The 23,906-nt window shown below is 39.4% G+C and overlaps 1 protein-coding gene across 3 annotated transcripts in view; it reads left to right on the forward strand.

Moving 5' to 3' along the window:
- The window catches only part of zfyve26 (zinc finger, FYVE domain containing 26), a 152,547-nt gene that overhangs the window by 24,984 nt on the left and 103,657 nt on the right, over positions 1-23,906 (forward strand). For all 3 annotated transcript variants that reach the window (XM_039742229.1, XM_039742231.1, XM_039742230.1), the window contains exons 2-6: positions 976-1,251; positions 2,267-2,342; positions 3,630-3,713; positions 6,187-6,718; positions 10,867-10,997. In XM_039742229.1, the coding sequence (XP_039598163.1) occupies positions 1,055-1,251; positions 2,267-2,342; positions 3,630-3,713; positions 6,187-6,718; positions 10,867-10,997 (1,020 nt within the window). In that variant the 5' untranslated portion in view covers positions 976-1,054. The remainder of the gene's footprint in view (positions 1-975; positions 1,252-2,266; positions 2,343-3,629; positions 3,714-6,186; positions 6,719-10,866; positions 10,998-23,906) is intronic.

The raw sequence follows: 23,906 nt of genomic DNA on the forward strand, positions 1-23,906 counted from the left end.
TTGTTACTTCCTAAACAAAGCCTTGCTGCTTCCTCTGAAATCGCCCATAGGGAACAGTGTTGAATGGTAATTTTGTTTTTAGTTGAATACATATTTGAATAGGCATCATTTACATGGTGACTCTTTCTAGTTTGCCTCTGTTCGTGTGGAAGATAATTATAAAATTGTGATTAAGTTTTCTGTTTGCATTCTTTATTGGGTGTCTCCCAGTGTTTGCTCATTTGGAGATACATTGAGAACTGGCAGGTAATTGTTAATAAAAGTATGCCAATATGGTTTGTAATCTGTTGCACTGTTGTTTGCATATAGTGCATTTTGCAACAACGACCATTACAAGATGCTTTATTATCAAAGAGAGAGTTCAGTGCAAACAAACTATACAGCTAATCTGTGTTTTCTATCAGACTTTTCTGTAGTGAATATAATCCAATGTAAAAGTCAGCTGTACAGCTAAACTACCATCAGGTTACGCGACATAATTAGGTGCACACAATGAGCTGGAGGTAAGGGTGGAACTGAAAGCTTTGTGACTTAAGTTTCAGAGCCTTAGCTGCTCACCTGCAATGCCTGCAAAGAAGACATTTATTTTGCTTTTTCGGATAGCATCTTTAATAGTCTAGATCTCCTGATACTTACTGAGCAAGTGTTGCGTTTTTTTTTCTCTAAGTTTTTGTTTCTACTTAAAAGTAAGCAACACTGTTCATACTAATATTTTGGTGTTGTTGTTATGTACAGCATTTATTTTTGTCATATTATGGAAAAAAAACCCTCTAACAGTTCCTGTGAACTGCAGAAGTGAAAAACAAATTAACCATAAACAATAAGTTCTTTGTTCTTATTACTGATGATTAACTCTTTAAAGTCTCCAAAATAATAATAATAAATAATTTTTTGATTAGTTACTGTTTTTTGAGGAACCTACTTCTATGCTACTTTCTGCATATCACTAAGCAGTTATGTTTTCTTTTATTATAGAAGATGCAGATGAAGGAAGCCTGGCACCTTTTATTCCAAGTTTAAGCCCTGTATTTGATGCTGGGTGAGGAGCAGACTGATGAACATGCATCCTTTTGGCCAAGAGGAGCAGACCTCCGTGGAAAAACTGTTTGCATTTTTCACTTGGTGTCTGCGGCAGGGCGAATGGGAGCTTGCTCAGGCTTCCATTGGACAGCTGAAGGAATGGCATGGAGAGGGTGCTGGTCAAGTGGAAGAAATATTGCAAGCGGTTGTCTCTTGTCCTTACAAGCTCAGGTATTATGCAGATTATTATATATGCTTAAAACACTTAATTTATGTACGTAGTATATTCGCTATAACTGGTAACCTAGGTGTCTCTGGTGTGACAGATAGGGGGCGCTGTCATCCACTTGAACCTTCAGATCAAACGCCAGACACCAGATAAAAGTCCAATTATTATTTATTTTATAATAATAATGTGCACCAAGCACCCTCCACTCCACAATACTCATAAATATACACAATAATCAATAATCCATAAACAATCCTCCACTCCCATACGTGTTGCCACCCTTCCTCCTGACTCGGCTCACTCGTCTGGGATTTCCCAGAGTCCTTTATAGTTCATGACCTGAAAGTGCTTCTGAGCCCTCAGTTCAGGTGATTATCCAGCACTTTCGGGTCGAGTAAAAACTCTTCTTCTTCATCCCGGAAGTACATCATTTCCTCTGTCGCTGTGCCTAAGACGTACTTCTGGGTTATAGGGAAAATAGCAGTCCCTGCTCCTCCCTGCAGCATCCCTGTGGTATCCAGCAGGGCCGTGATTAAAAACTACATTGTCCATGATGCCCTGCTGGAATTCGGGGCACCTCTATGTTGCAAGAAGGGCTCCACCTGGTGGCCTGGGGGTATTGGCTGGGATAAACGGCTTGCCATATCCCACACTGATTAACTGCCAGGTTCCTGGTTTCAAACCAGGTATTCTTAAGGCAGCTTCTTAACCTGGTAGAAATGACTAGTGTGGAGCATGCTGTCTTCTTGCCATCAATCTTTTCTTTCCACTAAAGGGGATTTCTATGTATGGCAAGATATTTAATTACATATGGAAGAGTAACCTTTTTAGATCCCTGTCAGAAATGGTGGATAGAAAATAAACTCGGTACTCGGTCATCAGTATACAGAAACCTAACCTAAGGCAGGAAAGCTGTGGAGAATGATTTAGTCTTTCTTTCTCTCTTTCTTTTTGTCTTTCTTTCTATCTTTCTCTCTTTCTTTCTTCATTTATTTTAATTTATTATTTTCCTTACAGGTGGGAGACAGTTGGCAGTCCACATCGACTCGCTTGGTTTTGGCTTTTGGTACTAGAGAAGTGGTTTCCAGATAAGGTAGAATCCTGCTGCTTTTGTTTTCCTATACTAGTGCAATTGTCTAGCTTGTAAACTATGACATGTCACACTTATTATGATACTTTGGGTTTTATTGTAAAGCTATCCATTTATTGCACTAGATTTTTGTATACTAATAGTATTACTTGTTTTGTGGCATTGTGACTGCTTGCCTTTGCTTGATTAAATGTATATTTTTATAGATTGTTGGGTCACTTTTTAAAAAAAAAAAAAATAATGGGTTGGCCTCACTTTTTCTGTTAGATAAACTTGAAACCTTCTTTAATGAAGTTCATTGTCTTACAGGATCAGAGCTAGAAGATGCAAAAGCTTTTGATTAGCAGGTTTGACAGTCTTGAAAGTGAAAGGGTGGTTTAATTGTGCTGTAAAAACTAAAAGTTGCTTGTTTTCATAAAATCTTACTGAAAGCAAGATTTAAAAAATAATCCATATTAAAATGAAGTTGACAGAAAATAAATAGTAAATTACAAAGTGTAAAGTACAATTAGAAAGTAATTTTAGATTGGTGTACATTTCTGTAAGCCATTGACACTTGAAGAAAAGATTGCTGAAAGCTCATGTATGTCAAAACCTGTGTTTGTTATTAAACAAAACATAATAAATGGCCACAGAGGTGCAAATAAAGTAAATAATAAAAGACTATCTGCTGTTCTATTGGATCTAACTGTAAAGTTCTTTACTCCTCTCTCTTTCATGGGATTAAATCATTTCCTCCTCCTTCAGTTCAGTAAGTTGTGCATTTGTCTTGGTCAACATCAAGACTCCAGAGTTAATTACTTGTTTAGAAAGAATGTCTTTTAAACTCTACCAAGTACTGTACTTCAGATATCCAGGGTTACTAACTCACAGGTAGAAGTAACGGCAGACTAAGAGCTCAATTAGTGGTTGTCCACTCTTCTTCTTGGACAGTTAAAGTCTTCCAAGCCTATTTAGGACTCAACTGCTGTCATCTGCTAAAGTTTCATTGACCACCTGCCAGACCTTCCTAGTGTCCCCACCTGCTTCTGGACTTTGCATATCTTGATCATCATTTGTGTAGCAGTCACATCAGCAAGTCTTAAGGGTGTCTCTCTTTGGATGTGGCTTTCTGCCTCCCTCTAGCCTCCTGTCATGTACTCTGTGGCTGATGATACCTAAGCTGTCATAGTACTGTAAAAGCTGGAAATCCCTTTGTGTATTAGTAATATTTTCTCTTCTCCTTTTTTCATCACAAACCTATTTTAAACAAAATAACTAGTTAAATTTTTTTTCTCTACATTTTCATAGGTGCCAGAGTTTGTCAAGCGTGAACTTGAATTTATGCTCCTTTTAGAAGAGCTGCCAAGTGGAACTACAGAGAATGTTCTCAAGGCAAGAGCAGCTTGTTGCTTATTTCTTCCCTTCAAAAGCATTTTTATTGGTCTTTAGTCATAAATTCAATAATAGCAAGTGATGGGTTCAAATAAAAAAATAAACTAAATGTAATTTAAAATATTGTAGTGTTGAAATATTAATTGCTTCATGGTACAGAAATAAATATGGAAAATAACTATCAAACTGTGCAAAAGCAAATGAGGTGTGTCCTTTTAATAATAATTTTTTTTTATACTTTAGGTGCTTAACAGTTTGTTGAATACATTAAAAACAGTTCATTAAAATATCACTACAGGTAAACAACACTTAAAAGATAAAACAGCAGCACAGATATCAGCATTATACAAAGGTCAACCATAAGGTCAGCTAAATGGTTGTCGGTCGGACAGATCGGTTCATTTCTTTTTAGCCCTACTCAGTCTCTAAAATCCAACCTTGAAGTGTTGGTGACTTCATGGCCACTGATTGCCTATGATGTCATCGTGCAGCTGACAAAATTATAATGAAAATGTTTTTCTTGTTTGCAGCCCTTTAAATGTTAATAGTAGTGCTTCTGTTTCAGTGACGTTCATAATTGTGGAGCATAGTAGCCCCCTTCCTGTAACAGACCTTGTTTAGTGAATTTTTAATGCGTGGTGAAATCTTAACTGTTTTCTGCCCAGATGTTAGACAACCCCATAGCATTGTGTTTTATCTGTGACAGAGTACTGAATCATATAACAGAATTGCTTATTTTATCTGCAAACCATCTGAACGCTAACTGTCATTGACATTTAAAACATACAGGTAGGAAACACTTTTAACGTAAGCATCAACAGCAGATTTAAGGATGAATGGCCCCTTTATTGTGGTATACTGTACATTGGGAATCCATTTTTAGGCAGGTATTCATCACTAATGAAAGCTGACTGGAAGAAAAATCTGCAGCATGGGAAGTTGCTGCTAGAGCACTTGGTACAAACAAACTGCGACTATGTTTCAAACTAACAACAATCAGGATTCTGTTTAAGGGTTTTTTTTTTGTATATTAACAAAAATAAATGTAGTTGATTATATCTTGCAGTCTTACATATGCCACTGTTGCTTAACACTAATCAACTGAAAAATCATGCTGCTGAGTTTTTTGAGCACTATGGTACATATGTACAGTTCTCCCTTGAATTCATGGAGGTTAGGGGCGCAGGACCCCCATGAATACAAATATTCACAAAACGTTTTGGGCCAATGATTGCTGTATATTTTAAGTTTATTGCACTACAAAAATTCAAAAAGTTGAAAGAAACACAACATAGAATGATAATTGCAACAAGCAAATCACATGTGTAAGACTGGCTGCTAAGACAAAGATGCATGGCGACTCCCAAAGTGTGTAGTTTTTTTTAAGTGAACTGTAAATTTGTATTAGCAACAAAAATGCTTAATTTGTAGAAGTTGGGAATGCTTCCAGATAAAGATGTTTTCCTGCCCTAACAAAATCGCACAAACAAGCGGGCACAGGACAAGAACATAAACCCAGAGAAAACTGTAATCCACTGGTTGTAATTGTAATGCAGTTGATGCAAAAAGACCTCACCAATTGCAATCCTTCAGGCTTGTAATGACTACCTTTTAAAATTTGTGCCCTCATCTTTTACCCAGCAACTGCTGAAGCTTCCCAATGATTGTGGGAATGTTTTGCAGTCCATTTAAGTAGCCGTGCTACAGCATTGTCTGCAGTTTTCTGCAATTGATTTCAAAACTCACAAAATAATTTCCATTTAATTATTAATGACAAACCCAAGAATTGCAAGGGATGACCTGTATTTGTATTATTTGTTTATTACAAACTCTCTCAAAGGCATCAATAGAGAAGACCCAGCCGACTTCTTTCAACTAAATGGAGAGTCCTGTACCTGAGGATTGTGGTGTAAATTAAGGAGAAGTGAATTTTAGACTGAATCCAGGAGGCACTTCTTTACTCAAAGAGCTGGGAGAACTGGGAACAAGCTACCAAATTATGTCACTGATGCTGAACCTTGACAGCCTTTTAGAAGTCTCTTAACTATTCGCTAAACAAATGAGCTTGATGGGCTGGTTGGACTCCTATTGTTTGTCAAAGTGCTTATGTTTTTATGAACCAGTTGTTTTAAATAATGTTTTATTTGTGGTAATTGCAGATGTTTTGTTAATACATGTCAGTGTTATTTTGGACCCTGATTATACATTAATTTATTGTTTTGTAGCACAGATGGGCCTGGATTTGCTTTATTGTTCTCAACTTTAAATAATTTGGGTATTTTTTCCTAAATAGTGTATAACATAGGTGTATCACATCCTTAGTAAGTTGAAGAGAAAGACACGCATGTTGTGATCATTTAGTAAGGCCTATATAAATATTTTTCCAGTTTAAAATTAAATCTTGTGATATTTTATGCAACAAGTGTCAACAAAACCAGTTTTTTTTTTAAATAATTTTTCTTTCTTCTTACAGGAGTTGCACCTTGCATTTCTGCATATCCATAGTCCTCATATAATACAAGAGAGAAAAAGAGAGCATTGGAGCAGACCCCTAAGTGCAGAGACTACCTTGTGTTTGCAGGCCTTGTTAGAGAAGGTGCCAAGACTTGCTCAAGCACTGATTGGGTACTTGCTGACTGATGGGTCAGAGAGTGTACATGTGGAGCACAACTTTTTACTACAAAAACTTTTCACTGAATTCCTGCAGGACTCATTGAACAGACTGAGGAATGATAGACAGATTCCCAGCTCATCTGAGCAAAGGAGAACTATTGAAAATGTTTACTCCGTACTATCTGTCATGCATGTCCACCCTGATCGTCAGGCAGCACAACTATGGAATTTATGTGAGTCTCTGTTTGACGCTACTTGGGGAGAGGCTGGCTTTCTTTGTGAAGAGAGAATTCTGGCCTGCTTGCTTCGTCCAGGAAACTATGCTTTGGTCAATTTGTATAGCAGTGTAGCCTCAAAAATGAGGAAAGGAAAGCTGCTAAAACAAACATCATGTAAGTATGACTTAAGCACCTCAGTTTTTTATTATTTAATTATAACTTCCACACCAGTAGTTTCAAGTCACTTTCAGAAATATTTGGTAGCTTCTCTTTTTTGACTGCTGGTAAAGAACAAATTTTCACCAAGAGCAAGAAATTCTAATTTGGTTTGTACCAACCTTGACAACCTAGTAGCACAATACCATATGCATATGCTTAAGCATAAGCTTATAAAGTGTGTAGTGGAAAGTATTTAATTTAATTTTGCAAAGTGCAATCCTTTTGTATTGTCAGTGAGGTTTTATATGGAATAGTACATTTAAAGCACAAAATGTCTTGACGCAAACACAAAACCTGTGAAACTCAGAAATGCCATTTATTATCAATACAGGTATCCTATACAAAGCATATATTGCTAAACATCCTGCAGATTATTTTTCATCAATGTGGTTCAGAAAAAATAAACATCTAGCCCAAGTAATCCTTCGAGGCAACCATATTCCTCTAGCTTAAAACAGAAAACCTAACATCTAAAATGACTTCTGACCAGTAGGTTTGACATCACTGGTTATGAAACCATTTAAAAAGCTTACCAAGAAAACTCTGGGTTTATTAAATCCATTTTAATTTGCATACCAGTCTAATAGAGGTACAGAGGATGCCATTTTTACTTTACGTCATTTATTATATAACCACTTGGAGAGCATCACCCAAGGCTCTTGCTTTTAACCTTCTCCTCAGCTCCACCTTCTTGCAGAGTGATTTATAGATTATTTTAATTTGGACTTAAATTTGGTAGCTGATTGACTCTTTTTAAAAGACAGGAGTCAAAGAGTGATAGTCATTGGTGTCTCTCTGACATGCTATCCTCATCCACAAGGTCCCCTCAGGGCTGTTTTTTTAACCTCTTTTGTAATTCCTCTACACTAATTATTGTCGCAGTAACTTTTTAAATCTTAAAATATGCTGATGACTTGATGATTGATAGTCTACTAAATTAGAATCAAACCCATCATTGTTTAGTGTTAGATGATTTTGTTAACTGGTGTGAGGAGTCTTTTCTACATCTAAACATTGCAAAAACCAAGGAACTTATAATAGATTTCAGAATAAACTCTATCACTCACAAGATACATTCATCAAAGATCAGGCAGTGGGGATTATTGGTAGTCCTAAATATAACTAGCCGTCCCCCACGGCTCCTCCCGTGTAAAAAGGACAGTAAGGAGGGCCCTGCTCGGCTCCCCACTGCTGACATCATCTTTCCCCCTCCCCTTGGCCCACAGCCTCTGTCTTGGATTAGCGCGAATATATTGCTCCTGCAAGCGAACTATGATTCTTAGCACGATGAGAGAAGTCGCAAAATCAACCAGAATGTTCAAGCAAATTACAGAAAAAACCTAATCTAAATCCATAAAGTAGTAGAAAGACATTGGATACTCTTATTGTGATTCAGACTACGAATGCCATGAATGTAATTACCCTGATCTACATACTGTCAAATAAACAAACCACACGGCATGGCGCAATGTAATTTAATGTAATGCGTTGACGTCCGAGGTTCGATTCCCGAGAGGGGATGCAGTGAGTGTGTACGCCTGATGAGCCCAGAATTAGGGCAAAACACGTGTTGCATACTTTTTGCATTATTTGACAGTAAACTATTTCAACTATATATTATAAAAAAGAAAATTAAACCTTTTTAAACTGAGGGAAAATATACCAATAATTATTTGTTAAGGATCTCTTTGTATACCACATTTTGAGTTCGGCCCTCCGGTTGTAATATGACCAAGCTGTGCGCTGAGCTTACTCTTGAGCATGCAACGTACAGTTGGCCATGTGAACAGTAATCTTGTTTCAAATCTCACAGCTTGGATTGCTGCTGTCATAATCAGTTTGAGTTTCATGGTTTGTTTCAATGACGACAGTATTTGCAGGACTTGTGTTGAAGTGACATTCGGCATCTGTCAAGCGTTGTAAGTATACAACCGGTTTCATCTATAACTTCACATCCAGCTTTTGAGAGTTTAAAACATTCATAAACATCAAAGTGTCCACTACTGAAATCGTCACCTGTGAATCTAAGATGTTTAACAGGCATTGGCGGTTGTCGAAAGGTGTAAAATATTTGGCCATTTCAGTACACTTGAAAGCGACAACCGAACAATTCAGCGGCAGCCATCAACTCACATGCAGATCCATAGGTGAAGGGCTTAAGCATTTCACTCTTCTAGTGCTCCTGTGTAATATAATTATCTCCTGTACTGTCAACAGTCCACACCTTGAACTTGTCCCAGTCATTCAATACATAAGACACAATGTTCCTCCGGATATCAAGAGTGAGCCTGATATGGCCGTGCAATATGTAACAAAGAGAATGGAAAAGGCAGGTGCCATCTCCGGGCATGGAAACCACTCAGTAAGTGACAGTTCTTTGATCGATAGTGATCATCTCGATAGACATGTTAATGCAGGTACGGTTGGAATGATAAAGGAAATGGGTACCTGAACAATGTAAAGTAAGTCTAAAATACGTAAACAATAACTATAATCATAATAAATGAACAATAAAACGGTGGAGAAGCCGTGGATTAATTAAAAAGGTTGTAGTTATCAGCAGGAAGACGTGAATCCCGTGGCGAAGCAAGGAAGGGAATGTAGAGACCGGAGCGATGGACGGCCTTATATAGGCAGGCAGCCAACAACGTGGGAGGCGCTGGGATGGGGGACCCAAAGCCGCCTCACATGGTGACCGAGCTGCAGGCTATGGACATATATATGTACGCAAGTAGGATTCAGTTAGCGTTGGGAACCCGCATACCAAATTTCTTGAAGATGGGCCCATAGGTAACAAAGACCAATAAAAAGTTCAATATGGCGGCCGACAGTGGCATCATACCACCGAAATAAGTACGTACATTGGTTTCGGTTAGCGCAGGGAAGCCGCCTACCAAATTTCGTGAAGATGGGGCCATAAATAAGAAAGTTCAACATGGCGAACGTTGTCAACCGTTATGACTGTTACGCGTAGAATTTTGAAATGAAACCTGCTTAACTTTTGTAAGTAAGCTGTAAGGAATGAGCCTGCCAAATTTCAACCTTCTACCTACACGGGAAGTTGGAGAATTAGTAGTGAGTGAGTGAGTCAGTGAGGGCTTTGCCTTTTATTAGTATAGATATATATATACTATCATATTAAAACGTTTGGTAACCCCTCTCAGTCTGCATAATAATTTACTTTCAACAAAAAAGATAACAGTGGTATGTCTTGCATTTCCTAGGAACATCTGAGTACTGGGGTGTTTTCCGAACAAAGATTTTTAGTGAAGCAGTATTTAGTTGTATAAAATTTAAATCAAATGTGAAAAACTGGCTGTGCATAAATGTGGGTCCCCTTGTTATTTGGCTGATTTGAATGCATGTAACTGCTCAATACTGATTACTTGCAACACCAAATTGGTTGGATTAGCTCGTTAAGCCTTGAGCTTCATAGACAGGTGTGTCCAATCATGAGAAAAGGTATTTAAGGTGGTCAATTGCAAGTTGTGCTTCCCTTTGACTCTCCTCTGAAGAGTGACAGCATGAGATCCTCAAAGCAACTCTTAAAAGATCTGAAAACAAAGATTGTTCAGTATCATGGTTTAGGGGAAGGCTACAAAAAGCTATCTCAGAGGTTTAAACTGTCAGTTTCAACTGTAAGGAATGAAATCAATTTCACTTTACCCCATTTGCTGTCTGGACCACCATTTGTGCTTCTTCATACATTTACATCACCACAGATGCTAACCGTCTGTCTAATACATTCCCATTGTGGCTGGAAATATGCATTTGTTTGTTTATTTATTTGTTTAATTTCTTTTGGCTCTTCATTGCACTGTTTCCATTTTTGTTTCAGTATTATTAAGCTGCTGTAATATGAATGAATTTTTTCATATTGTGGTTTTATAGCATGTTTATACAGAGAGATTTTTTTAGAGTATAATCCTAAGCTGCTATTCATATAGAAATACTGTTCTTATTAAAGCAGAATATTCCACAGAAATATTGGAAATGTATTTTTCTTAAAAAGACGCTTCAGTAGATCTTAAGTAAAGAACATATCAGCAGTTTGTTGAAATGTAGTAATGCAGTGTGTTGTTTTTTTTTTGTTTTTTTTACAGTTTCTGTAGACGTCCCTGAATCTGAGAAGGAAATCCTTGGCGTTTTTTCTTGTTTGGATCGGACATCAGCTTGGAAAACCTTTTACTTTGACTGTTTAAATAACAACAAGCACTTTTTGGAGCAAATTCTGGTAGGCTTCTAATTTGGAGAGCAACTGCTGGGTAATGAGGGTACATGTCACTTGAAATAAATAAGGGTGGGATGAATACTGTAAAACTTGGGTGCACAGGTAAGTGGACTAATTTTGTATGTGGTCAGTTTGTAAGTTAGTCTGCCATAAAATTATGTATGTGTGTGTGTGTGTGTGTGTGTGTATATATATATATATATCTCCTCCATGCCCTTGAGACTGTGCTAGGAGACACAGCAAACCTTCTGGCAGTGGTATGTATTGATATGCCATCCTGCAGAAGTTGGACTACCCGTGCAACCTCTGTAGGGTCCAGGTATCGCCTCATGCTACCAGTAGTGGCACTGACTGTAGCCAAATGCAAAACTAGTGAAAAAACAGCCAGAAAAGATGAGAAGGGAAAAATCTCAGTGGCCTCCACCTATTAAACTATTACTGTTTTGGGGGTCGTCGCATTGTTGCCCCTCTAGTGCACCTGTTGTTAACTTCATTAACACCAAAGCAGCTGAAACTGATTAACAACCCCCTCTGCTACTTAACTGACCAGATCAATATCCCAGGAGTTTAATTGATTTGATGCAATTCTCTGATTAAAAAGTGTTCCTTTAATTTTTTTGAGCAGTATATATATGTGTGTGTGTGTGTGTGTGTGTATGTATATGTATATGTATGTATGTATGTATATTTATTTTATATATATATATATATATATTTATTTTATATATATATATATATATTTTATATATATATATTTTATATATATATATATTTTTATATATATATATATATTTTATATATATATATTGTGAACTTGAACCCGGACACAGGCAGACAGACATCATTGTTTTCACCACACACTTGTTTATTTACAATATTTACAGGTTGTCCCGCGCTCAACTCCCCAGTGCCTCTTGCACCGTTTTACCAATTCCAGGCCTTACAATGCCTCTTTCAGTCCTCAGGCCTTACAATGCCTCTTTCTCTCTTTTCTCTCTCTTTTCTGGCCGCCTCCAGTCCTCCCGCTAGCTCCGTCCTCTTCCACCCGACTTCCGCTCCAGACTGAAGGGAGGCGGCCCTTATGTAGTGCTCCCGGATGAGCACCAGGGGGTTCCGCATCCACTCCTTGGTACGCCCCAGCGTGGCGGAAGTGCTGGCTGTCCTCCCGTCAGCTCTCCGGTCGCCACAATAAGTCTTCCCCCCAGCACTTCCTGGTGTGGCGGAAGTGCTGGGCTCCAGGGTTCCTCAGGCTCCAGGGCGCCGCCTGGCGGTGGCCACGGGTCCCTACAGTATTGGGCTTCCAAGCCCTCTACCCGTGGCCCCCTATCCAACCAGGGCGATCGCCCCCTTGCGATCTGGAGGAGCCGGATTAGGGAGGAGCCGGAAGTGGAGTAATGCTGGGAAGGACCGTGAGGGAGGATGGGATTGATGACGTCAGGACAAGATGGCGGAGGAATATGTATGTGTGTGTGTGTGTATATATATATATATATATATATATATATATATATATATATATATATATATATATGTATATATATGTATATATATGTATATATATATATATATATATATATATATGTATATATATATATATATATATGTATATATATATGTGTATATATGTATATATATATATATATATGTGTATATGTGTATATGTATATATATATATATATATATATATATATATACTAATAAAAGGCAAAGCCCTCACTCACTCACTCACTCATCACTAATTCTCCAACTTCCCGTGTGGGTGGAAGGCTGAAATTTGGCAGGTTCATTCCTTACAGCTTCCTTACAAAAGTTGGGCAGGTTTTATATCGAAATTCTACGCGTAATGGTCATAACTGGAAGCAGTTTTCTCCATTTACTGTAATGGAGATGAGCTTCAACGCCGTGGGGCGGAGTTTAGTGTGACATCATCACGCCTCCCGTAATCACGCAGTACATAGAAAACCAGGAAGACCTCAAAAGCGCTGAAGAAAACATGCATTATATAATTGAGAAGGCAGCGAAACAATAAGAAGCGGAAAGTGACATATACAACCATATTCATGAGTTCTGCTACTTCGGAAACAAAGCACGATGTAAACCTACACTTTAAATTAAGTTCATAGACAGGCTGCCCATATAAGGCCGTCCGTCAGCGGCAATCCAATAGCAAACTCCCACTAAATATTCACGGGTTAAGGACTGTGCTTATGCAGAGGAAGATGAGATGGTCAGGGTGGTGTTTGACACAAACTCAGCGAAACTGCGAGAGAAAGTTTTAAGTGCCAGGACTAAGGTAACATTAAATACAGCCATGGACATAGCGAGATGGCACCAGCACAGCTGGGAAACTTCGATGCATGTACACCGGCGGCTCACGTGAACTGGCGCAGTGCACAGATAAAAGCAACAGTTCCAAAGAGGCTGAACAAAACCGAATTACACAATTGAAAAGGCAGCAAAAATATGAAGCGTCTGATACATACAAGCATATTCATAAATCCAAAAAAAGCACACGTTGGAAAAAGTCAATGTCCGCTAAAGGAAGACAGTGTAAAAAACCCGTGCATGCAGTGTGTCAGGTCTCAGATAAAGAAGAAGGCGAGCTGTTTATTGATGCAGTAAGAAGCGAATCGATGAATGAAACCTGTCATCTTTACAGCGATTGACAAACACGGAATGTAACTTGAACACAACACATCCTACAAATACGAACCTGATTGAAAGAAATAATGATAATCAAATCCTTGATGACAGCAACACTCAGTAACACTCACAAAACAAATACTGTATATTGACAGTCATGTTACGTTATTTTTAAAATGTTCCCTTTTCTTTTTCTAGCTTTTTAACACACTACTTCTCGCTGATCGCGGGTATATATATATGTATATATATATACCCGATCTACATACTCGAATAATGGATACTTTATTAGCCATCAATGATTGTTTTGGTAAAGCCATACTCAGTGTATTCATTAGATGAGCGGTAAAAAGTAAGAGCGAGGGAGGATGACTTATTGAGGCATGCAGGCTGTAGTCTTGCGTCAACTCTATCTGAATTGCGATCACATTTGAAAAATATATCTTTTCAAGTTCTATTTAGTCCATATGTGTCAAACTCAAGGGCACGGGCCACATCCGCCCGGCGTAAATTATATCCGCCCCGAGATCATTTTATATACTGTATTATTGTTATTAAAGCCGGGTATATGAAGCGCTGGTAACACAATAAACTACAGATCCCATAATGCAGCGCTTCAGCTGCCTTGAACACTTACGCGTTAATCAAGTCTACCTTATGATGCTGCAAGTTATTGCGAAGCTAGCTCACACGATGCTGAAGAGAAAAGTTGATTCTGAAAATAGAGCCTTTAAAACCGATGGGAGGCTGAGTATATGTTTACTGAACCCGTGTGTCTCATTTGTGGAGCTAATGTGGCTGTAATTACAGAATTTAATCTAAAGGCGGCACTATGAGACAAAACATCAGGGTAACCTGAATGCAATGCAGAAGATACAGAAAGCAGAATAATTAAATAAGAATCTGACACTTCAGCGGACGTTTTACCCGTGCACAATCACAAAGTGATTTCAAGTGAAGCTGCTTTTATGGGAGACACAAATGCACCAGTGCACCTTGCCCCACTTTCCCTGTTGCCAAGTAATGTTAAACCAAGTCGTCACTACGGTGTTCCCAAATCGCACTTTGCTGATAAACTGGCGCACTGAGTTTGCACGGCGCTTTGGTGACTTTGAAGAACAAAAAGTCCGTCTACATGCGGCTCGAACCTTGTGCATGTTTGGTAGCACATATCTGTGTGAGAAGCTCTTCTCAGTGATAAAGACTAACAAAACAGCACACAGGAGTCGCCTCACTGATGAGCACCTGCAATCCATCCTGAGAATCTCCACAACACAGAACCTCACACCAAACAGAAACGAACCTGTGGCCAAAAAGATGCCAGGCGTCCAGCTCTAAAATGACATATGAGCAAAGACAACTGAATGATTTGATTTGTTATTGCTGAAAGGAACACATTTTATTTATATTTCCAGGTTTTGTTATGCAGCATGTTCATATTTGAATTTGTATAATTTTGACAGGATATATTTTTATGGAGAGCAAAATCTTTTGGGATATTTAAAATCTAAGTTTATTTTTTATATAAAATTACATAAGAGTAAAGAAATTTGAATGTTTGTTCTTTTAACGTTTACTTTATTTCTAACTTGTATAATTTAGACAGGATATATTTTTATGGAGAGCAAAATATTATAAGTTGTTTAAGGTTTGAGTTGATTTATTCAGAATAATATTCCTGTCTGTTTTACCATTCCTACCAAAGATATTTCTGTCGACTAAATAAAAATTCCTTCTATTTAAAATTTAAATAGAACTTGAACAAATCGATAGTTCATAATATCCACGCAGACTTGCGTAAGAGCGGGAGTTATCCGTTTTAACAAGCAGCGTATTGCACTGATACTGAAATAGCTGTGTGTGTATATATGTAGATATGTATGTATGTATATATATGTTTATATATGTGTGTGTGTATGTATGTATATATATATGTGTGTATATATATGTGTGTATATATGTATATATATATATGTGTATATATATGTATATGTATAGATATCTATACTAATAAAAGGCAAAGCCCTCACACACTCACTGACTGACTCATCACTAATTCTCCAACTTCACGTGGTAGAAGGCTGAAATTTGGCAGGCTTATTCCTTACAGCTTACTTACAAAAGTTGGGCAGGTTTCATTTTGAAATTCTACGCATAAGGGTCATAACTGGAAGCTATTTTTCTCCATATAATGTAATGGAGTCTTGAGTTGGAGATGGCCGTGGGGGGCGGAGTTTCGTGTGACATCATCACGCCTCCCACGTCACGCAGTACATAGATAACAAGGAAGAACTCCAAACAGCGATCAGCAAAAAATGCCATTTCACAATTGAGAATGCAGAAAACATTATGAAGCAAATGATGCATACAAGCATATTCATAAGTACAGCTACTGCGGAAACAAAGCACGGCGTGAACCGTAAGTTTATATTAAATTAAGTTCATAGACAGGCTGCCAGCGTTTGTAATTTAGTGCCTGCCCATATAAGGCCGTCCATCAGCGGCAATCCAATACAAACTCTGCCGGTAAATGTTCACGGGTGAAGGACTGTACTTATGCAGAGAAAGATGAGATGGTCAGGGTGGTGTTTGGCACAAACTCATTAAAACTGCGAGAGAAAGTTTTAAGTGCCAGGTCTTAGCTGACATGGACACGAGATGGCACCAGTACAGCTGGGAACCTTCGATGCAAGAACACCAAGCGGCTCACGTGAACTGACGAGTGCACAGATAAAAGCAACAGTTCCAAAGAGTACTGAACAAAACCGAATTACACAATTGAGAAGGCAGCAAAAATATGAAGCGCTTATACATACAATCATATTCATAAGTGCAGCTACTGCGAAACAAAGCACACGGTGGAAAAGTGAATGTCCCGCTAAAGGAAGACAGTATAAAAAAAACCCGTGCATGCAGTTTGTCACATCACAGATAAAGAAGGAAGACAAGCTGTTTATTGATGCAGTAAGGAACTAATCGATGAATGAAACCTGTCATCTTTACAACGATTGACAAACACGGAATGTAACTTGAACACAACACATCCTACAAATACGAACCTGATTGAAAGAAATAATGATAATCAAATCCTTGATGACAGCAACACTCAGTAACACTCACAAAACAAATACTGTATATTGACAGTCATGTTACGCTATTTTTAAAATGTTCCCTTTTCTTTTCTAGCTTTTTAACACACTACTTCTCGCTATGATACGCTGGTATATATATATATGTATATATATATAACCCGATCTACATACTAATAATGGATACTTTATTCGCCATCAATGATTGTTTTGGTAAAGCCATACTCAGTGTATTCATTAGATGAACGGTAAAAAGTAAGAGCGAGGGAGGATGACTTATTGAGGCATGCAGGCTGTAGTGCGCCAACTCTATCTGAATTGCGCGATCACATTTGAAAAATATATCTTTTCAAGTTCTATTTAGTCCATATGTGTCAAACTCAAGGGCAGGGCCACATCCGCCCGGCGTAATTATATCCGCCCGCAGATCATTTTATATACTGTATTATTGTTATTAAAGCCCGGTATATGAAGCGCTGGTAACACAATAAACTACAGATCCCATAATGCAGCCTTCAGCTGCCTTGCGAACACTTACGCGTTAATCAAGTCTACCTTATGATGCTGCAAGTTATTGAAGCTAGCTCACACGATGCTGAAGAGAAAAGTTGATTCTGAAAATAGAGCCTTTAAAACCGATGGGAGGCTGAGTATATGTTTACTGAACCCGTGTGTCTCATTTGTGGAGCTAATGTGGCTGTAATTACAGAATTTAATCTAAGACGGCACTATGAGACAAAACATCAGGGTAACCTGAATGCAATGCAGAAGATACAGAAAGCAGAATAATTAAATAAGAATCTGACACTTCAGCGGACGCTTTAACCTCGCACAATCACAAAGTGATTTCAAGTGAAGCTGCTTTATGGGAGACACAAATGCACCAGTGCACCTTGCCCCACTTTCCCTGTTGCCAAGTAATGTTAAACCAAGTCGCCACTACGGTGTTCCCAAACACGCACTTTGCTGATAAACTGAGCGCACTGAGTTTGCACGGCGCTTTGGTGACTTTGAAGAACAAAAAGTCCGTCTACATGCGGCTCGAACCTTGTGCATGTTTGGTAGCACATATCTGTGTGAGAAGCTCTTCTCAGTGATAAAGACTAACAAAACAGCACACAGGAGTCGCCTCACTGATGAGCACCTGCAATCCATCCTGAGAATCTCCACAACACAGAACCTCACACCAAACAGAAACGAACCTGTGGCCAAAAAGATGCCAGGCGCCCAGCTCTAAAATGACATATGAGCAAAGACAACTGAATGATTTGATTTGTTATTGCTGAAAGGAACACATTTTATTTATATTTCTAGGTTTTGTTATGCAGCATGTTCATATTTGAATTTGTATCTTTTTGACAGGATATATTTTTATGGAGAGCAAAATCTTTTGGGATATTTAAAATCTAAGTTTATTTTTTATATAAAATTACATAAGAGTAAAGAAATGTGAATGTTTGTTCTTTTAACGTTTACTTTATTTCTAACTTGTATAATTTAGACAGGATAAATTTTTATGGAGAGCAAAATATTATAAGTTGTTTAAGGTTTGAGTTGATTTATTCACGAATAATATTCCAGTCTGTTTTTACCATTCCTACCAAAGATATTTCTGTCGACTAAAAAAAATTCCTTCTATTTAAAATTTAAATAGAACTTGAACAAATACGATAGTTCATAATATCCACGCAGACTTGCACGTAAGAGTGGGAGTTATCCGTTTTAACAAGCAGCGTATTGCACTGATACTGAAATAGCTGTGTGTGTATATATGTAGATATGTATGTAATGTATATATATGTTTATATATGTGTGTGTGTATGTATGTATATATATATGTATTTGTGTGTGTATGTATGTATTTATGTGTGTGTGTGTATATGTATGTGTATATATGTAGATATATATATGTATGTATATATGTGTATATGTATAGATATCTATACTAATAAAAGGCAAAGCCCTCACACACTCACTGACTGACTCATCACTAATTCTCCAACTTCACGTGTAGGTAGAAGGCTGAAATTTGGCAGGCTTATTCCTTACAGCTTACTTACAAAAGTTGGGCAGGTTTCATTTTGAAATTCTACGCATAAGGGTCATAACTGGAAGCTATTTTTCTCCATATAATGTAATGGAGTCTTGAGTTGAGATGGCCGTGGGGCGGAGTTTCGTGTGACATCATCACCCCACGTAAGTACGTAGATAACAAGGAAGAACTCCAAACAGCGATCAGCACAAAACGCCATTTCACAATTGAGAATGCAGAAAAACATTATGAAGCAAATGATGCATACAAGCATATTCATAAGTACAGCTACTGCGGAAACAAAGCACGGCGTGAACCGTAAGTTTATATTAAATTAAGTTCATAGACAGGCTGCCACTAGCGCTTGTAATTTAGTGCCTGCCCATATAAGGCCGCCCATCAGCGCAATCCAATACAAACTCTGCCGGTAAATGTTCACGGGTGAAGGACTGTACTTATGCAGAGAAAGATGAGATGGTCAGGGTGGTGTTTGGCACAAACTCATTAAAACTGCGAGAGAAACTTTTAAGTGCCGGGTCTTAGCTGACATTACACGAGATGGCACCAGTACAGCTGGGAACCTTCGATGCAAGAACACCAAGCGCTCACGTGAACTGACGCAATGCGCAGACAAAAGCAACAGTTCCAAAGAGTACTGAACAAAAACCAATTACACAATTGAGAAGGCAGCAAAAAATATGAAGCGCCTTATACATACAATCATATTCATAAGTGCAGCTACTGCGGAAACAAAGCATACGGTGGAAAAAGTGAATGTCCTGCTAAAGGAAGACAGTATAAAAAAACCCGTGCATGCAGTTTGTCACATCACAGATAAAAAGGAAGACAAGCTGTTTATTGATGCAGTAAGGAACTAATCGATGAATGAAACATATATATATATTATTTATATATATATATATATATATATATTTATATATATATATATATATATATATTTATATAATTTATATATATATATATATATATATATATATATATTTATATATATATATATATTTATATAATATAATTTATATATATATATATATATATATATATGTGTGTGTGTATATGTATATTAAATAAATAAATTAAATAGTGACAGATTGGGGGTGCTATTCCCTCCCTTGAATCCTTGTCTAAGACACCAGATAAAAGTCCAAAAGTTGACTTTATTTATCTTCCACGGTGCACAAAGCACCCTCTCCTCCACTATACTCATTAAATTACAAATCACTAATCACAAATACAATCCACTACTCCCAGACACGTTGCCACTCTTTCACCCAGCTCAGCTCGCCGTCTGGGAGCTCCCACAGTCCTTTTATAGAAGTGTTCCCAATCCCCAGTCCATGTGATTCTTTATCACTTCCGGGTCAGGTACAAGTCCTTTTCTTCACCCTGGAAGTATGTTACGTCTGTCGTTGCTCTTCCTATGACGCACTTCCGGGTTATAGGGCACATATGACTGTTTGATCCCCCCCTGCAGCTCCCTCTTGTGGCCCCTGTGGTATCCAGCAGGGCTGTGAATAAAAACTACATTGTCCATGATGCCCTGCTGGTCTTCGGGGCACCTCCATACTGCAGGGAGGGCTCCATATGGCGGCCTGGGGGTATTGGCCCGGGATGACAAGCCATATATACAGGTGCTTGTTATAAAATTAGAATATCATGACAAAGTTGATTTATTTCAGTAATTCTATTCAAAAAGTGAAACTTGTATATTAGATTCATTCATTACACACAGACTGATGTACTGTATTTCAAATGTTTATTTCTTTTAATTTTGATGATTATAACTGACAACTAATGAAAGTCCCAAATTCAGTATCTCGGAAAATTAGAATATTGTGAAAAGGTTCAATATTGAAGACACCTGGTGCCACACTCTAATCAGCTAATTAACTCAAAACACCTGCAAAAGCCTTTAAATGGTCTCTCAGTCTAGTTCTGTAGGCTACACAATCATGGGGAAGACTGCTTGTCCAAAAGACGGCCATTGACACCTTGCACAAGGAGGGCAAGACACAAAAGGTCATTGCTAAAGAGGCTGGCTGTTCACAGAGCTCTGTGTCCAAGCACATTAATAGAGAGGCGAAGGGAAGGACAAGATGTGGTAGAAAAAAAGTATACAAGCAATAGGGATAACCGCACCCTGGAGATGATTGTGAAACAAAACCCATTCAAAACTGTGGGGGAGATTCACAAAGAGTGGACTGCAGCTGGAGTCAGTGCTTCAAGAACCACCACGCACAGATGCATGCAAGACATGGGTTTCAGATGTCGCATTCCTTGTGTCAAGCCACTCTTGAACAAGAGACAGCGTCAGAAGCGTCTCTCCTGGGCTAAAGACAAAGGACTGGACTGCTGCTGAGTTATGTTCTCTGATGAAAGTAAATTTTGCATTTCCTTTGGAAATCAAGGTCCCAGAGTCTGGAGGAAGAAAGGAGAGGCACAGAATCCATGTTGCTTGACGTCCAGTGTAAAGTTTCCACAGTCAGTGATGGTTTGGGGTGCCATGTCATCTGCTGGTGTTGGTCAATTGTGTTTTCTGAGGTCCAAGGTCAACGCACCTGTCTACCAGGAGGTTTTAGAGCACTTCATGCTTCCTATTGCTGACGAACTTTGTGGAGATGCAGATTTCATTTTCCAACAGGACCTAGCACCTGCACACAGTGCCAAAGCTACCAGTACCTGGTTTAAGGACCATGGTATCCCTGTTCTTGATTGGCCAGCAAACTCACCTGACCTTAACCCCATAGAAAATCTATGGGGTATTGTGAAGAGGAAGATGCAATACACCAGACCCAACAATTCAGAAAAGCTGAAGGCCACTATCAGAGCAACATGGGCTCTCATAACACCTGACCAGTGCCACAGACTGATCGACTCCATGCCACGCCGCATTGCTGCAGTAATCCAGGCCAAAGGAGCCCCAACTAAATATTGAGTGCTGTACATGCTCATACTTTTCATGTTCATACCTTTTAGTTGGCCATCTTTTCTAAAAATCCTTTTGCTGCATTGGTCTTAATTGATATTCTAATTTTCTGAGATACTGAATTTGGGACTTTCATTAGTTGTCAGTTATAATCATCAAAATTAAAAGTAATAAACATTTGAAATACATCAGTCTTTGTGTAATGAATGAATCTAATATACAAGTTTCACTTTTTGAATGGAATTACTGAAATAAATCAACTTTGTCATGATATTCTAATTTTATGACCAGCACCTGTAGATATACAGTAAATATAGATATAGTAACTTGGTTTACGAGTGTTTTGCAAGACGAGCTAAATTTTATAATAAATTTTGACTTGATAAACAAGCGATGTCTTGCAATACGAGTAGTATGGATACACTTTGTCTGCTGAGCGTCATGTGATCACAACTGAGCTGATGGTTCTTCTCTCTTGCTCGCACGCGTCTCTCTCTCCTTATCTCTCTCGCTCGCATGCGTCTCTCTCTCGCTCGCATGCATCTCTGTCTCCTTATCTCTCGCAGACGTGTCTCTCTCCTTATCTCGCTGCCGCTTCTCTCTCTCTCTCTCTCTTCCTCCCTCTCTTCTGAGGGCAATTTTCTCCTATTCTCCGTCTGAGTCTGTGCTCCTCACTCATATAGTCAACATCCGTAGGAGCGTATACTGTTTACTACAGCATTGTGACTGTGTGTGTGTGTGTGTGTGTGTGTGTGTGTGTGTGTGTGCGCGCTGTGAAGTGCGAGTCCCCATCTTGCACCCCAAAACACGAAGCTGAGTCTCAGTACTTTAACAACACCAGGGCTGGGCTTCATGCCCTGTACCCGTGGGTCCCAACAGAACCAGGACGACGCCTCTCGCGTGTGGAGGAGGCACAAGCCCTCCTCTCGCTCCTCCAGCGCCCCGCCGGCTCCAGCTCCGCCGGGCGACTACATGGGATCAACCGGCATCGGGCGCCGCCTGGCGGCCAACCACGGGCCCCTACAGGGTAGGGCTTCCATGCCCTCAACCCGCGGGCTCCCAACAAAACCAGGACGGACTCGGCTGTCGGAGGAGGCACAAGCCCTCCTCCGTCCTCCTCTGGCGTCCCGCCGGGCTTTATTCAGCTTGAAACAGCAATAGCGCTGTTATTTATTGTAGCGGGATCTTTATAATGTTCCTTGTATCACCCATCGACGGCAGGCGCTTATAGCATGTCTGCGATTATTTTTGGATGTTCTTATACGGCGAACTGCTACAGTTCTGGGACACTGCGATTGCTTTGGGACACTCTTCTGCGTGTCGTCCCGTTGAGTGGAATCTCGCTCACACCAGTCATGATTCTTTTTAAAGGTAAAGTGCTTCCCAGCTTCCATAGATCAATCTCCCTCTTCACATGCACGACTGCCCTTAGCCTCGGCGAAGAGCTAAACCCCAAGCAGCAGCAGGAGTTAACCCAAACACTCCGAGCCGTCCCCAAAGTAGTAAGCGAGTCGGCCGGCCGGACCTCGCTGATTGCCCATGACATGGTCACGGACCCCGGTGTAATTGTCCGGGAGAGGCCCTATAGACTCCCGGAGGCAAAACGCACGGAGGTGGAATTAGAGGTGCAACAAATGTTGGACATGGACATAATTGAGGAAAGCCATCGCCCCTGGTCCAGCCCTATTGTCCTCGTGTCCAAGCCAGATGGCTCCTGGAGATTTTGTAACGACTTTAGACGTCTGAATCAAGTCTCCAAATTCAATGCCTACCCAATGCCCCGCATTGACGACCTCCTTGAGCGGCTGGGTACGGCTCGATACTTGAGTACTCTTGACATGACGAAAGGGTATTGGCAAATTCCCTTAACGGCATCCGCGAAAGAAAAAACTGCCTTTAGCACCTCTAGCGGGCACTGGCAATACAAGGTTCTCCCATTTGGGCTGCACGGGGCCCCGGCGACTCTTCAATGTCTGGTAGATAGAGTGCTGAAGCCCCACCAGTCCTATAGTGCCGCCTACCTGGATGACGTCGTCATCTATTCCGGCACCTGGGAGGAGCATCTATTGCAGATCACGGCTGTCCTCAAAACACTAGCTAAAGCCAGCCTCCGCATCAATCCTCGGAAATGTTATTTTGGCTTAAAGGAGGCCAAGTATTTAGGCTACCTTGTGGGACAGGGACAGGTGAGACCACAGTGTTCA

Source organism: Polypterus senegalus, chromosome 18 (genome assembly GCF_016835505.1).
Source record: "Polypterus senegalus isolate Bchr_013 chromosome 18, ASM1683550v1, whole genome shotgun sequence".
Classification (NCBI taxonomy): domain Eukaryota; kingdom Metazoa; phylum Chordata; class Cladistia; order Polypteriformes; family Polypteridae; genus Polypterus; species Polypterus senegalus.